General features: G+C 41.8%; 1 protein-coding gene across 1 annotated transcript in view; it reads left to right on the forward strand.

Annotated features, from left to right (window-relative positions):
- PAICS (phosphoribosylaminoimidazole carboxylase and phosphoribosylaminoimidazolesuccinocarboxamide synthase) overlaps positions 1-24230 on the forward strand; it is a 41789-nt gene extending 17559 nt beyond the window's left edge. The window contains exons 6-19 of the mRNA XM_050895560.1: positions 660-737; positions 1446-1847; positions 3304-3369; positions 4456-4646; positions 6658-6699; positions 14483-14531; positions 15396-15593; positions 18216-18394; positions 19104-19283; positions 19370-19483; positions 20786-20869; positions 20973-21153; positions 22138-22296; positions 23003-24230. Of these exons, the coding sequence (XP_050751517.1) occupies positions 660-737; positions 1446-1847; positions 3304-3369; positions 4456-4646; positions 6658-6699; positions 14483-14531; positions 15396-15593; positions 18216-18394; positions 19104-19283; positions 19370-19483; positions 20786-20869; positions 20973-21153; positions 22138-22296; positions 23003-23169 (2090 nt within the window). The 3' untranslated portion in view covers positions 23170-24230. The remainder of the gene's footprint in view (positions 1-659; positions 738-1445; positions 1848-3303; positions 3370-4455; positions 4647-6657; positions 6700-14482; positions 14532-15395; positions 15594-18215; positions 18395-19103; positions 19284-19369; positions 19484-20785; positions 20870-20972; positions 21154-22137; positions 22297-23002) is intronic.
- Positions 24231-25409: the final 1179 nt, after the last annotated feature.

Below are 25409 nucleotides of genomic sequence, written 5' to 3' on the forward strand. Positions count from 1 at the left end.
CAAAGGTATGAAATGCAGCTTATGCAAAATGACTGTGCATGCAGGTCTGCCAACAGGTGCCTGTGCCTCACACTCCTCCTCATCGCAGCCGAATCGCGTGCACAGCAATGGTCTTCTAGGGCCCGAGTTCCTGCTCATTTCATGACAGCAGTGGGGGAGCACGCATGATGCCACGAAGGGAAATGCTGCAGTCCAAACCCCATTAGGCGTGAGTGAATCCGCAGACGCGTGCCCTTACAAACGGCACGAGAGCCTCACCAAGCCTGCCCTACCCACATCACCTAGGAAAAAAACTGGAAGGCACACCTGGGCTCATCAATGTGTACAAAGATGTTATGCAAATCGACTTATATGTGAGATACAAATCATCCACGTATGCCTACGTGTTTAATCAAGTATTTTAAATCTGTGTTGCATCCACAGCTACCTTTTGGGGAATGCGGGGGCAGAAAGAAAGATAGGGCTTACGAGAAATGCCAATAAATAATTTGATTTAGGGAGGCATGTGGCAGAACACTTGTTATAACTAATGGGTTAGACTAATGGGTTACAACATTTTTAATTGAAGATAGGTGTTACCTGCAGAGGATGACAATAACATTAGCAATTTATTTGTCTAAGTCCAAGTCTATGTTATTTAAAACTGTGTGTTTCTATAGATGATGATTCTCAAGAAGATGATGATACCTCAGAAGACAGATCTTGTACGCCAGTAGCAAAACGGACGGTTGGGACAGGTGAGTATTAATTTCCATGCATTTATTCTGAAACAAAATCGCATTGTAATTTCAGTACCAAAGCTGGAGCAACCAGATCTCTACTGTAAACATAGCTCTGCTTTTCTACTTCTGACTCCAGTCTAGCTTTATCACTAAGCTTAAAAATTAGTTTCATAGCTCTATTCCCTGTCATGAGCAAAACTGGTATTAATACTAGAGTTCATCTTTGCATTCTGTACTTATCTGATAAGCAGCATCTGCCTGTTTCTGAATATGCAGGTAAGATTTTTTTCTTCTATTGGATCCCCAGTAGCATTTTCACTGCATGATATTTTGCATTGCCATTCTAATTTGAAACTATACTGGAAAGCCATTTTCTTATCAATGCTGATATTTGTTGCTTTAAAGCTTAAGGCCTATTGCTTTCCTGCACGTAAAACTTGGATACATCTGTCTTTAATTTGACAACAGCAACAAAATTACACTGACAAAATGTGGAATTTTAGATGCCTTGGAGAAACAAGAGATTTCACTTGCTACATATTTTGCATACTTAAGAGAAATGTAATCATGTATGGGTATTAATGTTGTAAAGTTGAAAGATTTTCATAACGAGATTATTATAAACATTAATCCTTCAGCTTGTTACCAAAGCACTAGCTACAATTACACTTTAATGTATGTATATTCAGCAATACTCAGTTGTTGTTTCATTTATATTTTCAGACAATCACATTCCCTTGGAAGAAGCACAAAATCACTTTAAAGTTATTACAGTTAATGATACTGGAGCAGGAAAACACTGGAGTGATAATGAAGTCAGAGCTCTGATAAACATATGGTCAGATGAAAAGATACAACAAATGCTTGAAGGGGCCACAAGAAATAAAGAAATATTTGAGGAAATTGCCAGAAGGTTAATGAAACGTGGTATAGACAGAGACTGGAAACAATGTCGCACAAAGTACAAGAACCTAAAATATGAATACCGCGCACTGCAGAAGGAAAATGAGCATCTTGGTAATCCCAGGAGAAAAATGAGATTTTACGATGAAGTTGACTGTATCTTAAGAAGACAGCCTCTGGGTCCCTCGAGCTGGGGATGTGAAAGTTCAAGTCTCCTATCAGGTACTAAAAACTTCAGTGATGAGATAAAGCGCTTAAAATGAAACTTAAAGTTGCGTGTTGACCCATGCTGTAGGGGTGAAATATGTGGCCAGAATGGGGAGGGAAAATAACTGAAGAACCTGTATCTGCATGGTCACGTAGGCAATACTCAGCGAACAGAAATGGTCCTTGGAGGAGTTTAGAAGTGAGAACATTAACAAAAAGTGAAAGCACCTGAAGCATTCAATGTTACTGGAGAATCTTTGTGCTTTTGGAAGCTTAAGTGAGATACAGTGAAATGGTGCTAGAAAATGTGGCAGGTTTTAGAGGTGATCTAGCAGGCATGTAAAGTGTTATGGATAGAGAGCTGCAAGCTCATACCATTTAGAACTGCGGAAATCTGTAATAATCAAGCCAAGTGCAAGGACTCCAAAAAAGCAAACTTCATTAATTCAATTCACACCACAGTCAAGAGAGAGAAAAATCCAGGGCAGTGATGTTTATTTGAGCACTTGTAATTATTATATTAATTTTGCTAAAGCAGAATCAGTTTTCTAAATAGAGTTTGCTTCTATTTTAGTATCAAAAGACCTCTGATCGAGGAACCACACAGCTAACCTTGTGCCTGCTGTAAGGGTTCTCATGACTGGCCAACTGCTCCAGCTTTCAGGGACACTGGCCCCTGCTCCAGGCAGATCACATGCTCTTGTAGAAGCAACTTAACCACTGCAGCTTAGAGCTCAGCGAGTTATGGTAAACCAGAACTACTTCTGATTTTTCTCAATATATTAGATAGTAATTTTTAACGTCACAAATGTTAGTTGAGGACTTGAACCATTTCTGCAGCAGAGGCCACATGGACAGACAGCTTGAGCAGAAACCACTGGAGCCATCCTTAAGCCAGCTGTCCTCAGTCATGACTCAGAGCCACAATGAGGTGTCCAAGGGCACCATATGGTAGTGCCGTTAGTTGAGGCTGGAATGACATCCACAAAACCATGGGATGATGCCACTGCTTCTCACCTGCCTCATTCTTGTGCTCGATCACATTCTTAAGACAGACATTTTCTTCCAAATCCAGAAACTGAAGATATTACTGCTCATTTCTGCTCTCCGTGAATGGAATTTGTCAACACCAAGAATGTTTGAGCCAACCTGGCTGTTTTACATTTTAGCATGCTGGAAAAGGACTGTGTGATCTGTGCTGTGAATGCTGATGCAGGAGACAGTAAACCAGTAACCTTTCAGAAAAGAAGCTTTAGTTATTAAGCTGTTCGAGGCATCTGCCAAATAAATGTGTCTCCACCCTGATTCTGTGTGCCAACTCAGCACCTAACTTTTCTAGAAGATTCTCGTTGCTCCAGGTCACTTGTCCCAGTGCATTTGCTTTTGTAGTATAAAGCTTTTTGGTGTGTGACTGACTGTGCTTTGAGAATCTCTGCAAAATACTTACGTCACCTTGCTTTTCTCTTCTAAGTTTCAGTGGGAGATGTTACAGCAAACACAGGATCCTTGAGTATCAAGAGAAAAACATGGAATGATGGTAAGAGCCCCTGACTTTTTAAAACATCTATACACTGCTGTTGAATTGGATGCCAGATTCTAGTTTCCAGTACTCAAACAGTTAAAAAAAAAAAATCCTGGAACTTAACACCAAGCTCAAAACCAATATTCTTCTCTCACCCTCAACAATCTGCAAAAGAAGAGTCCTGATAAAAATGTGGGCCTAAGGAAAACTGCAATTTCTTTATTTCTATCCTCATCCCTAGTATAAATGAGGTAAACATCAGGAAGTACTTATTTGATTTATAAGAATCAAGTGCAAGGAAAAGATAAAAAGATTTTTAAAAGAAGATGTCTTAATTACCTGTGTTGCTCAGAGGAAAATAGGGACAATATCACAGTCATGGCTGTGGTTTCTTCGTATTATACTATGTGTCAGTAAATGAAAGAAGTTACATGTTTAGACATATAAAGTATAACATGTAACGTCTAACATGTTGTACAAGAGAAAAGAGGTTAAGACAGCTATTCCAAAGAGAAGATATGGTATAGAATCACTGAGAGAGAAAAATGAACGGATGGATAGAAATATGCGGCATGCAATCTGATATAGGAAAGGTCAGGAGCTTATTTTTCTTCCTGGCAGAATTGTCAGGCCCTAAATAATCAAAAAGTCCAACAATGAGGGATGACAAACTTAGTTTTTAGGAGGCTCGCCCCTATTTTTAATACTACAATGATGTCTTGTCTACAGACAGATGAACACAAACAGATCTGAACACCACATTTCTGAATTCAACCTGCTCAGTTCACCATCACAAACTGTACTAACAGGACTAACTCTATGTGATTAAATATACTTTCATTTACTGCCTATTAGATAAGTACATCTTGCAGAAGGCAGTAGCTAGGCAAAGCTGACAGTTTCAAATATGAGTGATTTTTACAAGGTCTGCTTCATTCCTACTTGCCGTTATACAATGACCCCTTACACAACACCAGGAAACGCCTGCCAAAAGAGTATAACAGAAGGACAGCATTAGGAAAATCTAGCATGTGCTAAACTTCAGTGTCAGCAGTTCATTGACTTGTGCATTCTAACTACATACCTTGCTTTTGTCCACAGAGGTGTCACCTGTTCCACTTAAGAAAAGTGCTTCTGAAAACACCATACTCCACTTCCAAAAACTATTAACAGAGAGAGTGCACACAGTAACAGAAGGCAAAAAGTTACTGTTAGAAAGACTTTGTAAGCAGGAAGAAATGCAAGACCTCAACAGAACACAGCTGTATGCTGATCCATCAGCCATACAACAGGTTGGTTTAATGAACTTTCTACAAAAATAGCATGCAAAGAGATTCTCTCAGATAGTAAGAAATTAAATACTTATTTATGAGTGTAGGTCACTCACATGAGTACATGCTTGCTCCCCTTCAATATATTCACCTTCAGTCATTTAAACTAAAACAAGGTATGAGTTCCCATCATAATCCTTAACTATGAGCTTTTAGCAGTGACGTCAGTTAAAGATATAACCTCTGCCTACATGCCTTGGCTCACCTACATGTCATAATTAACAGGCTTAATTGAAAGAAAATAACACTTTGACTGATCAAAGAAAACATGTATAGTTAAAATTTCTTCCCATCATTTCCAATTACCACCTCTATGACCTTCCTAGCAAGTTAGTCCTCTGCAATTAACCAAACAGTTGAAACCATAAGAGAACTTCTTTTTGGTTAGGCAAGGCTGGTGGGGAAAACACAACACTTAATTCCTTTATCAGCATTTACCTTCCTCCTAGCCTTGCCACCTGCCTATACTGGGGTGGGGGACCATCCCCATCTGCCCGCTGAAGGTATGGTGCTGTGCAGCAATGAACTGGAGAATTCAATGAGCCAGAAAGAAAGTACACAAAGTTGATGCCCACCTAGAAGGGGCAGCCATGGGTTCTGGTCCCTGTTCTGTACTGGGCAAGGGGTCTGCCTTGTCCAGTAACCAAATGAAGTACAGAAGACATAGAAACAGTGCAGGGAACAATGACATGGTAAGTGACAAATGCCATGCCATAACTAACCGTTACTCTGCAAAATTCTACTAGCCACTACTTCATTTTGTGCTTTTGTAAGTACTGTACAGCCTGTACTACCTGCAAGGCATGCATTTCCAGAGTTTTCCTTTCAGTGTATTCAAGCAGAACAACTCATTTCTGGATCTCTGTCATGTTTGGGCATAGACCTACAGAGCCCTGCCAAAGCTAGGTCAGTTCTGGGCACACATGAGGGCACAACTGAAGTCAAACAGTCAAGTCCTTACTGCAGCAGCAACAGCCGCCAGTTTTTTTTATACACAGAGGCCTAAATTCCACCTAAGTCCCTCTTCACAAAATCTTACACAAAAATATTACTGGATATAGTGCTTTGTTTCCTGCTCTATGGTTATTTTCTTGTTAATTCTTTTATGAGAGACATTACGAAGGTAAATAATTTCCACCAAGGTAGATTTTATCTGCCATTTGACTAGCATTTTAAAAACAATTCTGAGAAGTCTAAGAAAGATCCCTAGAAAATCATATTTTTTTGATCATACTCATTTATACAGTGACATGGACATACAGTTGTTCCAGTGTATGCTTGTCTACCACTTTTCACATTTTACATTGGTTTCTCAGTATAAACCTTCTTTGGCTTGTAATACTGGTATCATCATTGGTTTAAAAGTCTTTCTTCTCTCTTTGCAATGAGTTGGTTCAAAGATACATCCTTGAACTTGCATCATATTACTTGCATACAGAACTGCTGTCTTTGAGAGGAGAACAAGGGATCTGTCCCTGCCATCACAGCAGTCAGGTATCCTTCTAGAACATGCTGAGCCAGCTGAAGACCTCGCCATTCCTAGCAGTACTAAAATCACAAGTTACTCCTTCCACATGTGAACCAGGAAAACGTGTGATCCAACCCTCATTCACTCTAGTACATTTAAACAGTTTAGTTCAATTTAGATTTAAATTAAGTTTTTAAAATAACTGTACTGAAAATAATATGGATCACTTACATGTTGTGCTCTACCTGCTTTGTTCCATGAGTGCAAGGCTGAAGTTGATTTGATAACTCATTGCAACAAGAAGATGCCCTTTTCTTCATGCTACTCTGAGCAATCTGATGCTTGCTGGATCCCCTATAAACTAGTTCACCTCAACCTGACACAAGACTCGCCCAGCTGGGGAAAAAAAAGCAAATGGTTTTCTGTGTGAGCTGAAGCAGCCCAGCAAGTTCTCAGCTGTGCTAGGCCTAACTTTGAGCAGCCCAAAGGTTGTTTTTGTTGCAGTGTGACTGCCCTCACCAAAGAAAGGGTAACCTGAGGGAGGCAGTTAGCACTGAAAGAGGACAAACTACACTTAAAATTCTGAGTGATGCAGAAGGATCCCAATCTTTCCAAAACTTTACTGTCATTCAGTACAATGTCCCCCCCAAAACTTTCTCTTATTCCAGAAAATAAAAAATAAAGACTTATTTTATTCATTAAAATAAGCAGATCTTTCAAGAAATATGTATCTGTTTTTACACACTGTTGTTCAGGTGAGAACTGCACAAAAGCACTGAGGCAAAGGACTGTCTAAATTCCTAGTAGGTCAGAGCAGAGAATTGCAGAGCACACTTGTAGTCTCTACTTGGAAACTGTTCATATCAACACTAGAGGGTAGACATGAAGCAAGAACTGAGAGAAAAAGAAAGAACACAAGTGGCTTTCCAAGTAAAAGTTTTTTTCCTCAGCAAACTTCCCAGAGAGCAGGATTTACCTGACAAACAAATGTCCAAAGAAGGTGGACTTTCCTTTGTGTGGGATTCCACTTCTATTCTGTTTTGTGGCTGCAAAGCATAGCTTGCTTTTTGTAATTGTTTTGTCAGAAAGCCATCTCCTCCTTTCCTGCTGTTCACATTTATTTTTGGTCAAAGATGGTAAGAGATGTCAAGTGCATGGGGCATTTGGCATCATCTAATATTTATGTGCTACTCCCATTTATACAGATAATTAATTTACTTGAGTATGTAGGATGCTGAGATAGATAAAGTGGCATCAAGACAACCTTTCTTCACAGCAGTTGTAGTTATGATTCCACATCACTTTTTGCTGAGAGACAAAATAACATGAATGTTGCACATTTAGAATTCCGGTTGTCTAGAGCTATGGTCTGTCTCCTTTTGACAGCATCTCCTGGGGTAGTGACAATGGGCTAAATAGAATGTCACTAGAGTGAAGGATTTCTCAAAAGAAGTCCCTTCAAAAATAGCATTAGTTAATCCAACTCATCCTTCCAGTGTATTTTTATATCCACTTGAGCTTGTGCTGTGGCTCTGCTCTGATCACAGCTTTACATTTGTTACAGTCACACAATATTTGGTCTAGGCACACTTATGGGTAAGTTAAATGGAACTTGGGACACCATCTGACACATGCTAAATACCCATGTGTGAGAGCACTACCGTAGGACTGAAAGGGTTTGGGAGGAGAGGCCTACTCAGACATAGATCCACAACATGGTTCCTTTTTAGCAGAAAGGCCAGACCAAGTTGTTTCCATGTAACTGCTCCTGGGAATCTTAATATAAATTACATCATGAAAATGATCCAGCTTAAAAATCAAAACCAACACCAAGTAATGATGGCAAGAGCAGCAATCCTATAAAAACCAAAGATCTTTGCTCTTCTCCCTCCTCAAACATCTGCACTATTACCAGGGGGGCATTCAGATTACTGTGAGAGCAAATCTGTCTCCTCCCCAGTTTGCAAATGGCAATACTGAAATTTTTGAGGTGCGGCAGATAAATGGAGCAATCACCACTCTGACCTATATAAAAAAGTTCCATTCTTCTCTAAAGCACACTCATTCACTGCGAAGAATGGGTCACTTTACACATCTTTGATAGGGCTGTTACCCTGGAAAGTCCTCTGAATGCCCCATTTAAATTATTTCCTGGTAGACCAAACTATATTTGGGCCAAATGGGTGGAAAATGAGCTTCAGGGAGCAGAAATGCTTGCATTGTTGGTGGATCCACAAGCACTATCAGCATCACTGTCGGCTTAAAAGACTCTCCCTCCAGACTCTCACCCTTTGTTCCTTCTGAAGCAAGGTCTCCTTTGTGTTGGCACAAGCACTCCTGTGGCCAAGTGGTTAACCAACTGACAGAACTGATTTAACTGATTTAAATTAAAACTAACCTAATAAAAAGCCCCTCCAAACAACTCTGCTTTTTTTAAAGTCAAGGAAAGTAGTGCAAAACACGGCAGAAAGAGCAGCCAGGACAGTTTATTTGAACTGAACTACCCAGCGTGAACCTCCCATGCTGTGTACAACCTTCCCTCCATGCATGAGGCTCAAATTTAAGGTATGGGCAGACAAGCCAACAGAGCAATCCTGTGAATATTACTGGAGAGCTGTATCATGCCTACACGGATGACTTAACTACAGTCAATGTGAAGAAAAACGAACAGTCTCACGCCAACTCTATGGATAGGTTAATGTAATGGAAAGTCTGTTGGCCACAATAAACATAATGGCTGTCTCTGAAACGTCCTTTTGTATATACATTTTGGCACCACTTCCCTCCTGTTTTTTCCACTCCTTCTTACGTTATCTCATTCCAGTTGGTTACTCTACATCCAGAGATAAGAGCTGAGACCGAACTGCATTTTGTGACAGCTACATCTAAGAGATTTGAACTTGGTTAGAATGGAAATCTGGCTTATCTTCACTTTCCGAAAATGAGCATGCAGGAACCTGAGCCCTGCAGGAAGTTAGGTAAAACAGCCGAGCGGATATAACAGCTCACCACAGCAAAAAGATCTCGCTCCTCCTCTCTTCCTGCAGGAGTAAGCTTTGTGGCATGTAATTAAACTGGGCTGTCAGCACCTAGCAGCACAGAATGGCCTATAAACGTAAAACAAGATAGAACTAAAAGATAAAGGGTTACTATATCCACATTCAGTAAGCGTCTCTGAAAGTACTCAGGAATGTTTTACCAGCACATACAGCATGAATGTTCTAGTAAAACAGCATACAGACTCAATCACTAGCTAGACAAACATCTTACCCAGTATATTCCACAGGGAATTTACATAAAAATATGGTTAATCGCAAAATTTGGCATTTAGACAATTAAAACATTTAACACTGCAGTTCTTGCATCTGGGGATGGGGGATCTGCTGAACCCATAATGGTTCTTGAGATGAAATGAAGAGGTAAATATGTTACATACCAAATTATCAGGATCATTACCTGTAGCATATCGATGTTCCTCAGAAAATTCCCATCCAAATACTATTGCAATTTCAAGCTTTTTGTTTGAAAGATTCATGGTGTAAGACAGGATACCAATAGCTTGCTAAATAGCCTTTTAAAAAATCTATCTTGTAGCCAAGAGGTTGTATATAATGTAGATAAACACTTTCATTATGCTTTATTGAGCATAGATATTTGGAAGGATGGCTAATGGGAAGCAACCAGTAATTTTACTAGATTGAAAGAGAAGTAAAAATTCATGTAGGTAAAAATTCATATGTAGGTTCCTACACTGCTGATTATCTGGGTTCTGTTTGTGTGGGTTTTAATAGTGGACAGTAACAGGGAAGGTATCAAAAAAGCATGCTGGCCAAGCCTCCACTCTCCATTTACTTTGATTCTCATAACAAATTCCATACATAGACCCAGCTGAGTTGGGACAAGGAGTATTCCCTGACTTAACAGGACTTCCACCTGCACAGAAGAGGCCTTTTAAAGACCTTTTCTAAAAATCAGTACAAAGCTGGATACACTCAGGTTTCAGTACACAGTATTACTGCCAAAATATCTTCCAGGGAATTTTGCAAAAAGTTAACAGAAATCACACTTGTTCCAAGATTAACTTTGCAAGTTTGTCCTGGTCAAGGACTCAAATGACGTTTAATAGATTTGTAACTCAAAGTACTCCTCCTCCCTCCCTCACCGCCCCCAAGAAAGTCCTCTCCTTACCAATATCCTCTGACTTTATTTTGGCATGCTGTCAGTGGATTTTGCAGTGACTTTGTTCCCTGGCTTACAAATTGTAAAGATGATTTAGAACATCCACTTTTAAGCCTTGTTAATGTTGACGCCAGAGTAACAGCATTAGCTTTAGCAGCTTTAAAGTTTCAAACATAATGAGAATTCACTGCTAACGTAGCTGTAAAATGTGTTAAAACCAAATTAAAATCACTTTTAAATTGGTACAATGTTCTTAGTGTGTGGAAGGCCTTGATTAGCCTGTGAGTAGGATGTACTGGTTTTCATTTTAATTCACAGTTCACCATTATAAAGTAAAAGCCAATAAAAAGCCATGTTCTAACTTCTGCTACAAAGGAGTGCGAATTTAAGCCTCAACAATCTAGCAGCTGCTTTTTAATTTAAAAAACCCAAAAACAAAAAAACGTTTTAAAGTTGTTGCTTATGTCAAGATAGTGAAATTCCAAGTCTATCTTGTATCTGTCATGATATGCCTACTTGTGGGCCCGCTCCAGAACCTTGCTTACAAATACACAACAATTTTTCATGCAGAATAGTTTCAGTGAAACAATCAGCACTACTCAAACACATGCCGTTGAATACATGCTTAAATATTTTGGTGGCTTGATCCAGCGTATGAAGTTTCAAGTTTTCAGGTACAAACATCCTCACTGAAGTAAATCTCTCCAGTGCCGTAGTATCTTTTTAACACCGTAATACACACTATCACCTCATTTTAGGCCATTTATCAGAAACAGCAAAGTCCTTCACATTGCTGCAACCAGCTATATCAGAACATAAAGCACAAAGAATTTATGCTGCATGTTTTTGTGGCACATAACAAATACTCTGGATCTTTATGTATACAGATAAAATTTCAACGATTAGAAATTACAACGTTCCCAACAGCTGCCTCTTCTTTGTGGATCAGTCATCTCAAAAATGCAGTTTGATACAATGCCATGCTTGAATACTCTGATTTTTAAAATCCAAGATGAATTAAGGGCCAAATTCTGTAATTTGATTTATTGCACAGGACTAATTTGCATATAAAAGAGCATGCCTATGAGTATCTAAGGCCAGTAGTGATTACCTAAACATCCTTACTAATTTGAAGGTGAAGTCTAAGGACTGTATTTTCTAGTGGCCAATCAAATTCCTGTTAGTCACTTAGGCCTGATTGGGACTGCCCATTAATGTTTACCATACTTCTCTTTCATATTTACTTATTTTTAAAGGAATACTGTTAAGAGACACTTCTTAGTTTTTAAGTTTAAAAGAACAGGCTTAATGAAGTTTACTGACACAGTTAATGCTAAATCTTAATTCTGGTTTTCAAGAGACATTCCAAAAAGAAGGAAGAAAAATAGTTGTGATCCTCTTACTTCCTGATAGGGATGCCTCCTCTTCTACACCTCACAGTAAGAAAAATGCAAAGAGGTTAGAGAGAAACATTAAAGAAGGAAATGGGAACATTAACATCCTATTTAGTAGAATTTTATTGAGTGCTTGCAAAGGTATACCTAATTGAACAGACTGTATTGCTTTACAGATGCAATAATATTTATGTCTCTAAGAAAGCATCCCTTAAAAATTTTGACAATTATTGAGTTAGATCAGCATCAGAGGTAGTGCATGTATGCCTTTAGGTGTGTATCTTCCTGCAGAACTTGTGAATTGCTTACAGTTTCAATCACAACATTAGTATTATTGTCTACAGTTGTGTCCTCCACAGGGGATATTTGATATTAAAGAGCTCATGGAAATCAAATATACTTGTCAAGTGCCCATCAGAAAAAAAAGAAGAAAAAAATGTGTATTGAAAAATCACGAAATAAGGTTGCAATGAAAATTGAGATAATAAGATGCAAAGTAATAAAAATACATCAGTCATTTTATTTACAACTAAGAAACGCCAGGTCCACCAGTATAACGGCATAAGCACAAATGAGGTAAGATTTTTTCCCAGCCTCTTCACAGAAAAATGGCGCAACCTAAAATGAGACTATTCATTACATGGCTTTGTTCCTTGGATTCTGCAGCTCTATCGCTCCCACTAAAAACGTTTTTGATGGACACTGGCAAATATATATAGTTTATGAATGATACACCTGCAACCCAAAGAAAATTATTAGTATATGACAGTCATGTAGGGATGTAGTGTTTTACCAGTAAAAGTATATGAAACTCAGCTATAATAAACAGAAAATCTCAACATAAACAATTTTCTCTTGTTGGTCCAAAACAATTTCACAACAACCTTTACATGTCTGTGACCTCAAAAATACAAAGAATGTATGACTTTATCTATTCAGTGCATGTATACTGAGAGAGCCTCCCCAGGCTGTCAGGAATGTGATTATTTAGCCCACTTTTTGCAAATGGAAACCTAAGCATAGTATATAGGTGTTTGTACTACAGAAGCCTAGCATGTACTACAAAACTAGCATGCGCGTGTTTGGCTGTGCATGTGTTCCCACAAGGAGGATATACCTTTCTGGCACCACTGAAAAAAATGATTAGTATATGTCAGTGCGTAACATTATTGCTTTGAATACCAAACGGAAGCAGAACCCAAACTTCATTTTGCAGCTCTGCATCCACATGGATCACAGTGAATCTAGCCTGTTTTCCATCGCCATAGGCATGTCAGGTAGAAAAGAAGTTTTATTATATCATGGTGATGAATCTAAACAACTATGGCTAGTAGGAGCCTAAAAATGCTTAAGAACCACCCCGTTTCGGTAGCCTCGATTTGTGTGAACTACACTTTAACACAAGCACCTCGAGTAACGCCGACAATGACGGCCGGGCAGGTGGTCAGCGCCCGTGTGACACCGCCGCGGCGTGGCGGGGCGGCTGGGACGGGGCGGCGGGCGCAGCGGCCGCCGAGCGGGGCGCACCCCCGCCGCCCGGAGGCTCCCGGGCAGCGCGGGACGTGCGCACGTCCCGGCCGGCGGCGCGGCCCCCCCGGCGGCGGCCGGCAGCAGGGGCGGATGCGACTTAAGCGAGATGCAGCCGAGGTCTAAAGCGCGTCCGAGAGCTGCTCCGTCGGCGGGGCCGGCCCGGGAGGGCGGGAGGCGGCGGGGCGGTCCTCGCGCTTCGCCACCGGGATGCTGCCGGGGCTCCCCCGCCGGCGCGGAGCGGGAGGAAGGGACGGGACGGGACGCTCCGGCGCGGGCAGGCTCCCGGCCGCGCCGCTCCCCTCCCAGCTCGCTCCTTCCTCCGCCGGCGGCGGCGAACCGGGGCCCTCCCGGCTGCACGTGCCGGCGCGGGGCCCCGACCGGCCGCCGGGGCAGCCGCCGCGGCCCGGCCCGCCACGGAAACGCCGGTTTCGGACGGTGGCCCCGCGCAGCCCGATCCCGACCCCCGTGCCCCCCGCCCCCTTACCTGTGCTGCAGCCCCACCAGCCCCAGCGTGATCACATGGGGCACGTCCAGCTCCGTGGGCCACACGCCGGAGGCGATGCAGCCGAACACGCCGCACTCCTCCCGGATGCCCAGCTCCTCCAGCTCCATGGCGCGGGCGGCACGTGGCGGCGGGCGGCGCGGCCCCGGCGGGCGGCCCCGGCCCCGGCCCCGGCCCCGGTCCCGGTCCCGGCCCCGCTGTGGCGGCTCCCGCGCGCTCCTGCCGGCGCCGCGCGCAGCCAACAGCGCCGCGCCGCGCGGGGCCGCCGGTAGCCTGCCGGCGCGGCCTCCCTCATTTACATACGGGGGGGCGCCCCCGGCCCCCACACCGCGGCCTCGCCCGTCCCCTCCCCGCCCCCTCCCCCGCTTCCATCCAGGCCCGCGACCCCGGACCCGCTGCCCCCGCGGGGCGCAACAGGCCGGGGGTTGTTTGCCCGTGGGGTGGGGGGCGCGGGGAGTCGTGGACCGGGCGCGGCGCCGGCATTGGTCGGCAAGTGGGCCGGGGCCGTGTTTGCACGGGAAGGGGCGGGGGGGCGGCCGGCCGGGGCTCGCCCGGGGTGCTTGGCGGGGCGGAGAGGGGCGCGGGCCGTCCCCGCCGCGTTGGGCGGCGATTGGCGGGCGGCGCCGCTGCCCGCTGCCCCGCCTGCCCGCCCCTTCCGCCGGCCCCTTCTTACCCCGGCGGCGGGGCGCGGTGGCGTGTGTTGAGCCTCTCTTCTGTGCCCTAGGTGCCTGCTCCCGTTCCCGCCGCCATAGCCATGGCCCCCGCAGCATCAGGTAACTGCCTGCCCCCCGGCAGGGCAAGCCGCGGGGGGGGGGGGGGGACACGGCCCGCGCGCCACGGCCGTTGGGCGCCATGGGGAGCCGGTAACGGTTATGGGGGGTGGGTCAGGGGGCGCCGCTCCCGAGCGGCCGGTGCCCGCTCAGCCGGGCTCGGGGCGTAGGTGCTTGGGAGCGAACTTTTTTCGCGCAAAGTTTTAATTTTTTTTTTTTTTTTGTGTGTGTGTGTGGCCGCGCCCCAGCCTGAGGGGGAGGCACGGCTGCCCCCCGTCCCGCAGGAGAGGCGGCGAGGGGCAGGTGAACGCTTCGAGCCGAAGCTTCAAGCATCACCCGCTCCGGGCGGAGGATGCTCCGGGCGGCTGCCGCTGCCGACCCGCGCCGTTTGGCTTTCTGAGCTTTGGATTTGTCCCGAAGCTTAAAAAAAAAAATAAAAAAAAAAATAATAAAAAAAATCGGTGATAGCGGCGCGGCTTCTGCCGGCACCGCCTCAGGCGGCAGCTCCCGACCGCCCGCGGCGAGTGAAAACCTGCGGTAGCGTGGAGGCCAGCGTAGCCGAAGGAGTGCGCCGCTGCTTCCAGCGAGCAGCTGCCCGCGTTTAACTGGCGCATCCCTCGTGGCGACGGAGTCGCGTAGGCAGAAGTTGTGAGCGATTGCTTTCGCCCTCACTGCTCGGAGGGAAACCTGGAGGTTTGGGGCTTAGCGTGCTCTTCGTGGTCACTGACTGCAACGTGGGATCCTGCTGGGTCTCACTTTGCACGCAACTGATAAAGTACGCGAACTTGGTGGGCTTACATGCAGAAGTAAAAAATTTCTTTCAATCTAAAACTGATGGGTTGTTTTTTTTTTTTTTTACTTCTCTAGACCTGAAACTTGGTAAAAAAGTTAATGAAGGTAAAACGAAAGAAGTGTACGAGCTGCCAGATATCCCAGGATGTGTTCTCATGCAGTCAAAAGACCAAATAACAGCGGGAAATGCAGCCAGAAAGGACCGAATGGAAGGGAAGGCTGCCATTTCCAATACAACAACTAGCTGTGTGTTTCAGTTGCTTCAAGAAGCTGGTAAGTATTTAAAGGGTAGAATACATGCCTGCGTGTTACAGATTTTGTTACAAAACAATATTGTTTCTATATATTGGTTTATCCTGCCTTGAGGCTCTGATGGGTTTTTTTGAGTGTCTTTTCTATTAGTTACACTTTTCCCTCTGGTACTACAGAGCTGGGTGGGCGACTTGTTCATTTGAAACATGAGACTATCTGAAGTATCAATCTTTAATTGCAGATAACACTGCAGTAGTTTCTCTTGCTTGTTTGGACACACCCCTAATCCTCCCCTCTACTTTTGTCAGTTCTTCGCTATCCCCACGCCCCCTTGCCTGTAATACCGGACTGGATGCATCTCACCTTTCTTACTACATCTAAGTGCATAGAAGTCACTGCTAGCTAGTGGCACTACCAGACTATGTCTAAGCTGTGTGAAATTTGTGTGTGAATGTTAAAAGATAAAATTAGAGTATCTTCTTTTTTTTTTTCTTTTACCCTCTCAGTTGTGTGTGCTATATCAATGTAAAGTTTCTTTGTACTTAAACACTTATGAGGACTATATTACAAATACATGTATCGGTCTGTATTGAATGTATCAGGAACTTAATGTTTACTTCAAAAGACTCAAAATATTTCTGATGCTAGAAGCGAGCTTTCATGGAGTACCTAACTTGAATCACTCAAGTAAGTTTTGCACCATACTTCCAAAAATGGAGCTAGTATCTTTGCTTTGAGAAAGCATTTTGAAGTGTCTTTGACTGAGAAGTTTGCAAGTTGCAAAGAGGAATTTGTGCTGGTGGGTTTTTAACTTGAGTCTGCAAACAGTACTATAATACAAGCACCAGTAAACTTGGTTAAGACCGCTTATAGCTGCGTGCTCAGTGCACTTTGAAGCATTCACACAAAGATTGCCTCAAGTACCAGCTGAGTTACTCTAAAAGTTGTATTATTTGTTATAAGGTGTAGCAATATTTCTCAGACAGTAAAGTCCTAGCATGTTTCATATGTGGGGAAGAGAAAGATGGTTTCTGTAGAGTTGTATCTGTCTATATTTCTGTGCAAGTAGTTCTTAAAATATGGGCTGAGAAAAAGACGTATCAAGTCATTCAGTGTAATCCTCAGTCACTGGCTTTCTTGGAAAACCTATTGTACATACAGTACAAAGAAGCCTCCAAGGTCTTTCTGAGTATATTTGCATTTGATTAAAACTACCACTTTTCATTTAGGAACAATTAATGAGATGTTTTGCCTAATTCTTAAATGGCAATAGTTAAGATAACAATCAAAATACTTAATATCCTATAGATACGAACTTTAAATGTGAGGAAGCCATGCTGTAGACCTCTCAAAGATTCTTAAATGGCTTGTACTCAGTAACTTTAGGTGCTGTGGAAAAATATACAGAGTAAACTGCAGCTGCATTTTAAACCAACATAAGAACTTTCAGGGTTCTTCTCCAGTTTGCTTATTTGACTGGCATAAACTGCAGATAATGTGAATGCCTGATTGTAAAAGTAGTTTGTTTGCTTTGCGCAACTCTTCTTAACCTACTCTTTGAAAGGTGATGATTTACAAAGTTCTGTTAAAGTTTCTCTCCTTTTTATAATAGAGCTAATGTCAGCCCTTCAAAAGCACGTGTCTGCACTGATGGAAAAATGTAGCAGTAAACCACGCAGAGGCCTTAATGCCTGGATTTAGAAGTGACTTAATGTGCAGTTGATTCCTTAAATCATTCTGCCCTTGAGGGCAATGCAACAAAATCTGAAGGGTCAATGTTAACACTATATTTTAAGACTTCAATTCTTCCTTTATGCCTCTGGAAGTGGAATGGAATAGACCTACTTCTTGGTTTGACTGGATGCAGCTCCTTTTTCTTGTTTCTGGCAGTTGTCTTGCCCTGGGGGGAGAAAGGTGGGACTTTCCTCAAGAGTGAAATTGAAAAAAGAGCCATTTTGCACTTACAGTGCCTATCTGCTCGTGTGGGCTGTCCCTGTTTAATAGGGGGTCATCTTAGAATTATGTAAGAAGGTTGACTTGCTGCAGCAGGTTTGTATGTGTGCATGTGCTTCTGAGTCTTAATGTCTTTTGCCTAACAAATCACTAAGATCTAATGCCCTAAATAAACGTTAGTTTGTAATGAAAGGGAGGACTAAGTCATTCTCTTCCCTGCCCCATCGTCCTTTATTAAACAAAGTAGTAAAGACTACTATGCTCCCTAACTCCTTTGAAAACCCCCAGTTACTGTTCCATGTATAATGGATCTTCCACCAGAGAGCATGGTTGGGTACTTGGTTGCTGCTAACTTTTGTTTTAAAAAATGTGTCCCTCACAATGGTTTGTTTTTAAAGCTCTGTGAACAAAATTATTTGCAAGAATAGGGTTTCTGACCAGAGCGTAAGGTTCTGAGCTACAAGTGAGTATTGTATGATAAAATTGGCAAAACTAATGACTTGTGGAAGATAACTGCATTGATTGCCTTTTGCAAGGCCAGAGCGGGCTTAAAATACCCTGAAGAGATTCAGTGTGCCCCTTAAGTCCAGAGAAGAACAAGATTCAGTTGTACTTAAAGATGTTTGGGACTCCTGTTTCAACTGTGGAGTGTGCCTAGTAATGGAACTAAGCTGCTGTCTTTATATTTAGGAATCAAAACAGCTTTTGTCAGGAAACAGAGTGACACAGCATTCATAGCAGCTCACTGTGAAATGATCCCAATTGAATGGGTGTGCAGAAGAATTGCTACTGGCTCCTTCCTCAAAAGAAATCCTGGTGTCAAAGAAGGATATAAGTTTTACCCACCCAAAATTGAGATGTTTTACAAGGTAAGTTTCCTTTCCTGTGATGTTAATCAAACTTAAGCAGACCTAGAACTCTGTATTATCTCCTTAAAAATGCTGACAAATAAAGCAAGTAGCGCTAATGGCTGACCAATCCTCTTAGGATTGGTAATTTTGCCATCTTAATGTTTTCTTGCATTCTTGTCCAACAGCTGTTTTGTCTAAAGTGCATACAATGTAATACTGGCTTATAGGGCCATCAAAGAATAACAAGTCTAACTGTACATAAAATAGAAAAATGTTTTATTTATAAGGTATAAGGCCTTTTTAGGCATAAGCCTAACACATCAGTTGAAATGGATGTGTTGATATATATGAAGAAATTAAAATAAACAGTACTTGCATGGTGAGGGTGAATAGCTAGCTAGTCACTTAAGATTCTGAACTTCTTTGGGAATGCGTGCCGCAAGAAGTGTCTTGTGAACTATGACCTAAAGTGTTGTTTGTAGTGTACCCTGTCACTCTTGTGGCACTGTCCAAACTTGAAGTGCTTTTAAAGATGTTCAGGTGTTACAGCAAGTGTTTTCAATGTTGCTGTCACTTTCTTTAGTGCTAATCATAAAATACTGGTTTGAAGCCTGTATTTGTTTCTTGAAAAACAGCCAAACAAAACCTAGTATTTTCTTCTAATGGTTATTTTCCTCTTATAGCAAGCTTAAATTACATGATGTATACGTTTTGGTTTTCTTAACAGGATGATGCTAATAATGATCCGCAGTGGTCTGAGGAGCAGCTGATTGAAGCAAAATTCTGTTTTGCTGGACTTACTATTGGCCAGACTGAAGTGGATATTATGGCTCGTTCTACTCAAGCTATTTTTGAGATCCTGGAAAAATCATGGCAGCCCCAAAACTGTACTCTGGTAGACCTGAAGGTATAAGAATCTGATTTCTCATGGTCCTGACAGAAAATATATCACTGTATAGTTCCTAAAATAGGATTCTTATTGGTTTTTTTTAGATTGAATTTGGTGTTAATATTCTGACAAAAGAAATTGTTCTTGCTGATGTTATTGATAATGATTCATGGAGACTGTGGCCATCAGGAGACAGAAGCCAGCAGAAGGACAAACAGGTAGCATTTTGATCTTTACCTTCTAAGTCAGTTGGGAAGGAGAATGAAAAAAGTAAACCCTACAGTTAAACATCTGCTTTCAGAGTGGCTTTTTCTAGATAGTCTTATCTTGTTACAGAGTAACTCATAGGGTACCTAATGTCCAGTCCTGTTCTCATTAAATAGTTGATATCTGGTTTATGGTAGAAAAAAATCCTCTGCCTGTATATCTTCAGTAGGAATGCCCAACAGCACTATTGACTGGAGCTATTGTAATGAAGCATGGAGCTTCTGGGGTAATAAGAATTTCTGACTTGTTGTGCAGGTAATAAAATAGTTGGACAGCAAATCAGTAGGAAGAATAGAAGCTTTGATTCCCAGGTCTGCCTCCAAGTTTCTCTGTTTATTCAGAGTGGTATCCTCTACTAGTAGAGATCTGGTGATCTACATAAGAGGAATCTGCAGGGAGGATGCTTTTCTTCATTATTTATTTTGGTTAAGCTTGAATTCAATATTCAGTTGTCTCTAAGTGTTACTAACAGACTGTGCCCACATGAGGGCTGCAAACAAGTCTGAAATAAAACTTGTCCTGTATTTAAACTTGTAGCAGTTAAACTTGTCAAGTATCTCTGAATTACCAGATAAGTAGTTGTGAAAGAACCAGTTTGGGAATGCTGCTGCCACGGAGCTTCTGTGACAGTCGTTAAGACTAGTAACAGAGACCCTGTGAGAGAAAGTAGCTGTAAGCCACAGGGGAAGATTTCAAAGTGTGTGTGTGTGGGAGGAGGGATATTACTTTTAAATTAGGAAGCAGAACTGCTGTATTGTTTACTTTACCTGAATTATGTAGTAGCATGCTTGAGTGAATTGCTCTGACAGTGCTTTTGCTCATCTCCCTAAAATAAGGTACGTGCCAACCTAGGTTCTGCATGATGTTTAGTGCAGTGCTACTGCAGGCAATCATGTCATTACAAATCCAATTTAAAAAAAAGTTGTATGTCTTTCCTTAAACTTACCCTTTGGGAAGCTTCCAAAACCTTGATAACCTCGTGGCTAAAAGCCTTTCATGTTGCACATGGCCATGAATTGTAATGTAGAAGGCTGTTTACACCTACTGAGATGGTTCCTCATTAAATACCTCTTCCTTGCTTCCATATACACTCTCTCCTATATCTGTACCAATCTCTGTTCTCCTTCCTGTGGAATTGCTCGAAACTGCATAAATATTTCAGTTGGAGTATTCTTATCAGTTATGGTAGCAAAATGAGTGCTTTGTGTGCCCAAAACACGTTAACTTCAGTATTTTTTTTTTCCTTTTTTCAGTCCTACCGGGACCTGAAAGAAGTGACTCCTGAAGCACTGCAAATGGTTAAGAGAAACTTTGAATGGGTTGCAGAAAGAGTGGAGGTATCTGTTTTTATGAACAACTTATCTAGACTTTGATAACTGCATGTCTTCAATCCTGTTGACTGCTTTTCTTTCCCTCGCCCCCCTTCACTCTTTTCCCTAGTTGCTTCTGAAAACAAAGAGCCAAGGTAGAGTTGTGGTGTTGATGGGATCTCCTTCTGACCTTAGTCACTGTGAAAAAATAAAAAAGGCATGTGCAACCTTTGGAATTCCTTGTGAGTTAAGAGTGACCTCTGCTCACAAAGGGCCAGATGAAACCCTGAGGATCAAAGCAGAATATGAAGGTAAATGCCAAAGAACTACTGATTTGGATTGAAACAGTATCATGTTCAAGAATGACTTCGCAACTTAAGGATTTGTGTGGGGTTTTTCCATTTTTTGTTAAACAGAACACCAAGCTGTTACAATGCTGTTGCTAATTACATAATGACAGGTTATAGACCGCACTAAGCAATTACGGAGTAATGTATCATCCTACTGCCCAGCCACAACTCCATTACTTAAAGTCTAACCTCTGCTTTTATTCCAGTACCAGAACTACTTTGCCCAAGCCTTGATCATGTTAATACACTTACTGTAGCATCTTGCTGGTGATGCTGGCCCCTCTGAAATGAGGAGGAGTGGTAGTTTCTCTAGCTGACTCTGAATATTCTTATGTGTTACTTACAAGGCAGATGTTGCTCCCATCATGTTTTCTGCCTGTTCTGTGAAAATATTCTTGCTTGTTATTTTAGATGCCATGAGAAAAAGATACTTGATTTAAATTCGTATCTCTACCAAGAAAACTTGACATCTCTTCAAAAGTGTTTATAGCCTAGCAGAGGAGAGAGAAGAGCTATTTATTTTTGTGGGACTATACTTTCTACTTGGTGAAACTACAGATGTGGTAACCATAGTTGAGAAACACTTATTTTGAGGTGAACTGTGTAAGATTTAAGGAGAGGAACACTTAAAGATGCCAGAGGTTTAATGGCTATGTTCTCTACAAAGCTAAGCAGCACCTATTCCTCTGATACTGAGACTTCCCCTCAGAGGCAGAGTAAGACATGCTAACTTCAGTTGTGGTAAACAGTAGCTGGGATTTAAGGCTGCAAGATTTAGAATATATTTCTGTAAAAGGGGAAGTTAGACACAAAATTGTAGTGCTGTGTATTGGAATTGACAAAATAACTGCAAACGGAATTGTGGACTCTGATAAAGTTCCCACAAAACAAGTGGTAGAGAACAAGGTGGATCGCTTATTTCTGAATGTCTTCCTCCCCCCCCAGGAGATGGAATCCCAACAGTGTTTGTTGCAGTAGCTGGCAGAAGCAACGGTTTGGGGCCAGTAATGTCTGGTAACACTGCTTACCCAGTTGTCAACTGTCCTCCACTCTCAGCTGACTGGGGTACTCAGGATGTGTGGTCTTCTCTCAGACTACCCAGCGGTAAGATGATCTTCAACTCATGCTCTTGTTCTGACCGAGCTCTATTTTTGTTGTTGTTCTAGTGTACATACGCATACAAACACAGACAGGGCAAAACACTGGAAAAGTACCTGGATCAGTACTGAACAAAGTCTTTAGAAACATCTTGCATGCAGTCTTTGACTTTTTGATGGCAAAAAGTCCAACAGACAGAGCAAAGATTACATAGGAATAATCTTTAGAAAAATAGAAACCTTGGCTTATCCTTGCTAAACATTCCAGTTTGAAATTGGAATTAGTATTATTGGGGATGTAAATAATTGAATTTTGTTCAGTTAGAGAGCTGCATTTTCCTTATGATCAAAGATCAAAAAATATCTTTCTCTACAATCAGTGTAGGTAAGAGCTTAACTCTAACTATTACTTCAGTGCATTGCTACCGGTATGATTTTTAACTTTGTTAGTGACTTGAATGGATGCTTGGCAACTAGGAGGCCCAGAACTCTGTTGCCTCTCTATAAGGAGAGTCATTTGGTATGCTGGCTTTTGGTTTAAAATGCCATGAAGCAGTCATGTTAGAAGTAGTGGAACACATGACACTTTAGTAGCTTTAAAACTAGATCATGTGGTTCCTGGAGGCTGAAACAAATGTTGTCTTAAATTGTTCTTAAGAGGCAGTGTTTTGTTTGACTATAAAATATGCTTCAAGTGGCACTCTTCTCTGCAGGTCTTGGCTGTCCTACTACTCTGTCACCTGAAGGAGCTGCCCAGTTTGCTGCCCAGATATTTGGGTTAAACAACCATTTGGTGTGGGCCAAACTGCGATCAAACATGTTAAACACCTGGATCTCCCTGAAGCAGGCTGACAAAAAACTTCGAGAGTGCACCTTGTAAGTCATACGAACAAGTAACTTTTGTTGGTTAAGCAAAGATAATGGTGTGCATATTCATTCATATTAGGTTTTAAATTTGGATGAGCTCAAAAGCCTGCATCCTTTCTTACAGAAGAAAGCATTGTTAGAGCAGCAGATTAAGTCTGTTGTGTCCTCATCCTTCCCTTGTGTATTTTTTTAATATAACAACTTAGTAAAAGATGGGGAAGTAGTATTTTAGGTATCTCTTTCTGTTGCTCCAAAATGGTGCTGTTCTGCTTTTTAGTGTATACTGTTAACTACAGACTATGTGAAGAGAATGATTTGGTGTGATCTAAATAGAATTCAACTAGTCTTCTGTATCTCTGTAACAGTAATTCTTCCATAGTAATGATGTATGTCTTGAACCTTAACTCAACTGGACTGCTAACTAAAGCCAGTGCTGATGCTGTTCTGCTTGCAATGATGGTACGCTTTCTTTAGCAATAAAATGGCAACACATGCTGTATTAATAGGAAAAGGGGCTTGAAAAATGTTTTAAGAGTCTGAAATAAATACCTGCCTTATTTAAAAAATGTATATACATACGTGTATTTTTTTTAAATGTGTGTGTATACATACCCCTTTGATATCTTCTAGAATGATGTGATAAAGTTGACACCAATTCTCTTGTTCATAACAAGCTATAAATACAAATGGTTTGAGTGAACTGTGACTAGGCTTGTTGCCTGTTTGCTGTAACTCTTGCCTAGTCCAGCCTTTGCCCTTTTAAATACTGGGCAGATCTCTACCTTCAATAGTTTTAAAGGGCCTGTGTGATGTTGTCAAACTGTCTTCATACACTTCAATAACTCTAGCTATTGCATATCTATATTTCCTCACTCTATTTCTATGGAAATTTTACTGAACTGAAGGGGGGAATAAATAGTAAAGCCACAAACTACTGGGGGGAAATCTAAGCATGACTGTCTTGTCTTTGCACACACCAATCTTCTGAGTAGGTACGATTCTAAAAAATATGCAATTACTCAATGTATGTAACATTTATGCTTTTACAATTATAAATAAACTATTGAATTCAAAGCTTCTTCATGGAGATTTATTGAATAAGTACACTGAAAAACTAGCTATCATCTGTGGTACGTAACTTCAGGACCTTAAGTTAGGTAATAATCTTGTAAAAAGCTTATACACTAAAACCTGCATAGAATGGTATTAGGTGACAGTCTCCTGGAAGATACTCTACTACTCGATTAAGTGTCTCACTGTTACAGGAAGCTGTGTTGCTTTGTTCCTAATGTACTGCTTTATGATTGTGTGGTAGGTCAGGCTTACCCCTTAGCGTAACTGGATTAAATGCTGCTGCTGGCTGCCTCATTCACAGGAAGGGACCACATCTTATGTGTAGTTGTATAGAAGAGCTCTGAACAGTGCTCTCAGCAGTGCTTTCTTCTGGAGTTAAGTGCAGGGGTTTTTTAATTGGTCAAAGCTTACACTAAAGCAAAATAACTAGAACTCTTTTCTTAGTCTTGAGGGCTGTTGCTTTTCTAATGCATTTCTAAATGAAATAGCAATAATAGTGAGGGCTAGTGATGACAAAGAGGTTAAAATTCCTTGGTGGCATACTCTCTCTGTGGAAGCACTGACTTAAAAGTGAAGATCCTCAAGACAGTGTTGTTTAGCAAGCAAGCTATTTACCAAGGTTGTACTCACCTGCATACTTAATGCTAGCACATCTGAAAGCCTGCTGTCAGCTAGCTCTCCTAACAAGATAGTGGTATTAACTTCAACTAGCAGAAAAATTAATGGGTGAAAAGAGATGAGTGCATGCTCTTTGTTTGCTTGGGTGAGTGAATTGGATCATCTTATCTTGTAATCAGACAAGACAACTGTAAAGGAGAGTGCATCACTTTTGCCTGGTGGCAGCAGTCTGCTAGCTCAGCTGTAGAACAATACATAACCTGAGGGTGAAGTTACGCAAGAGGTGAAGGTGTCACTTCCTATTCTCCCCCTCCCTACCCAATGCTACACTTGGTGTTAGCTCTGGGTAATCAACCTGACAAGCTTATTAGTCACCTGACTACCCTAGCACCATGGTGAGACAGGCAACTGCAGCCAGCCATTTGTGTGTCTCTTTTTTTTTTTTTTCTCCACCCACATCGCTGTGTTATATTGCTCTCTGTACAGTCTTCCCCCACACAATAAAAATTAGTAACAGACAATGGTTTCAGTGTTACACCTGGAATATTCTGTACTGTCTCT

This window comes from Gymnogyps californianus, chromosome 4 (genome assembly GCF_018139145.2).
Source record: "Gymnogyps californianus isolate 813 chromosome 4, ASM1813914v2, whole genome shotgun sequence".
Lineage (NCBI taxonomy): Eukaryota > Metazoa > Chordata > Aves > Accipitriformes > Cathartidae > Gymnogyps > Gymnogyps californianus.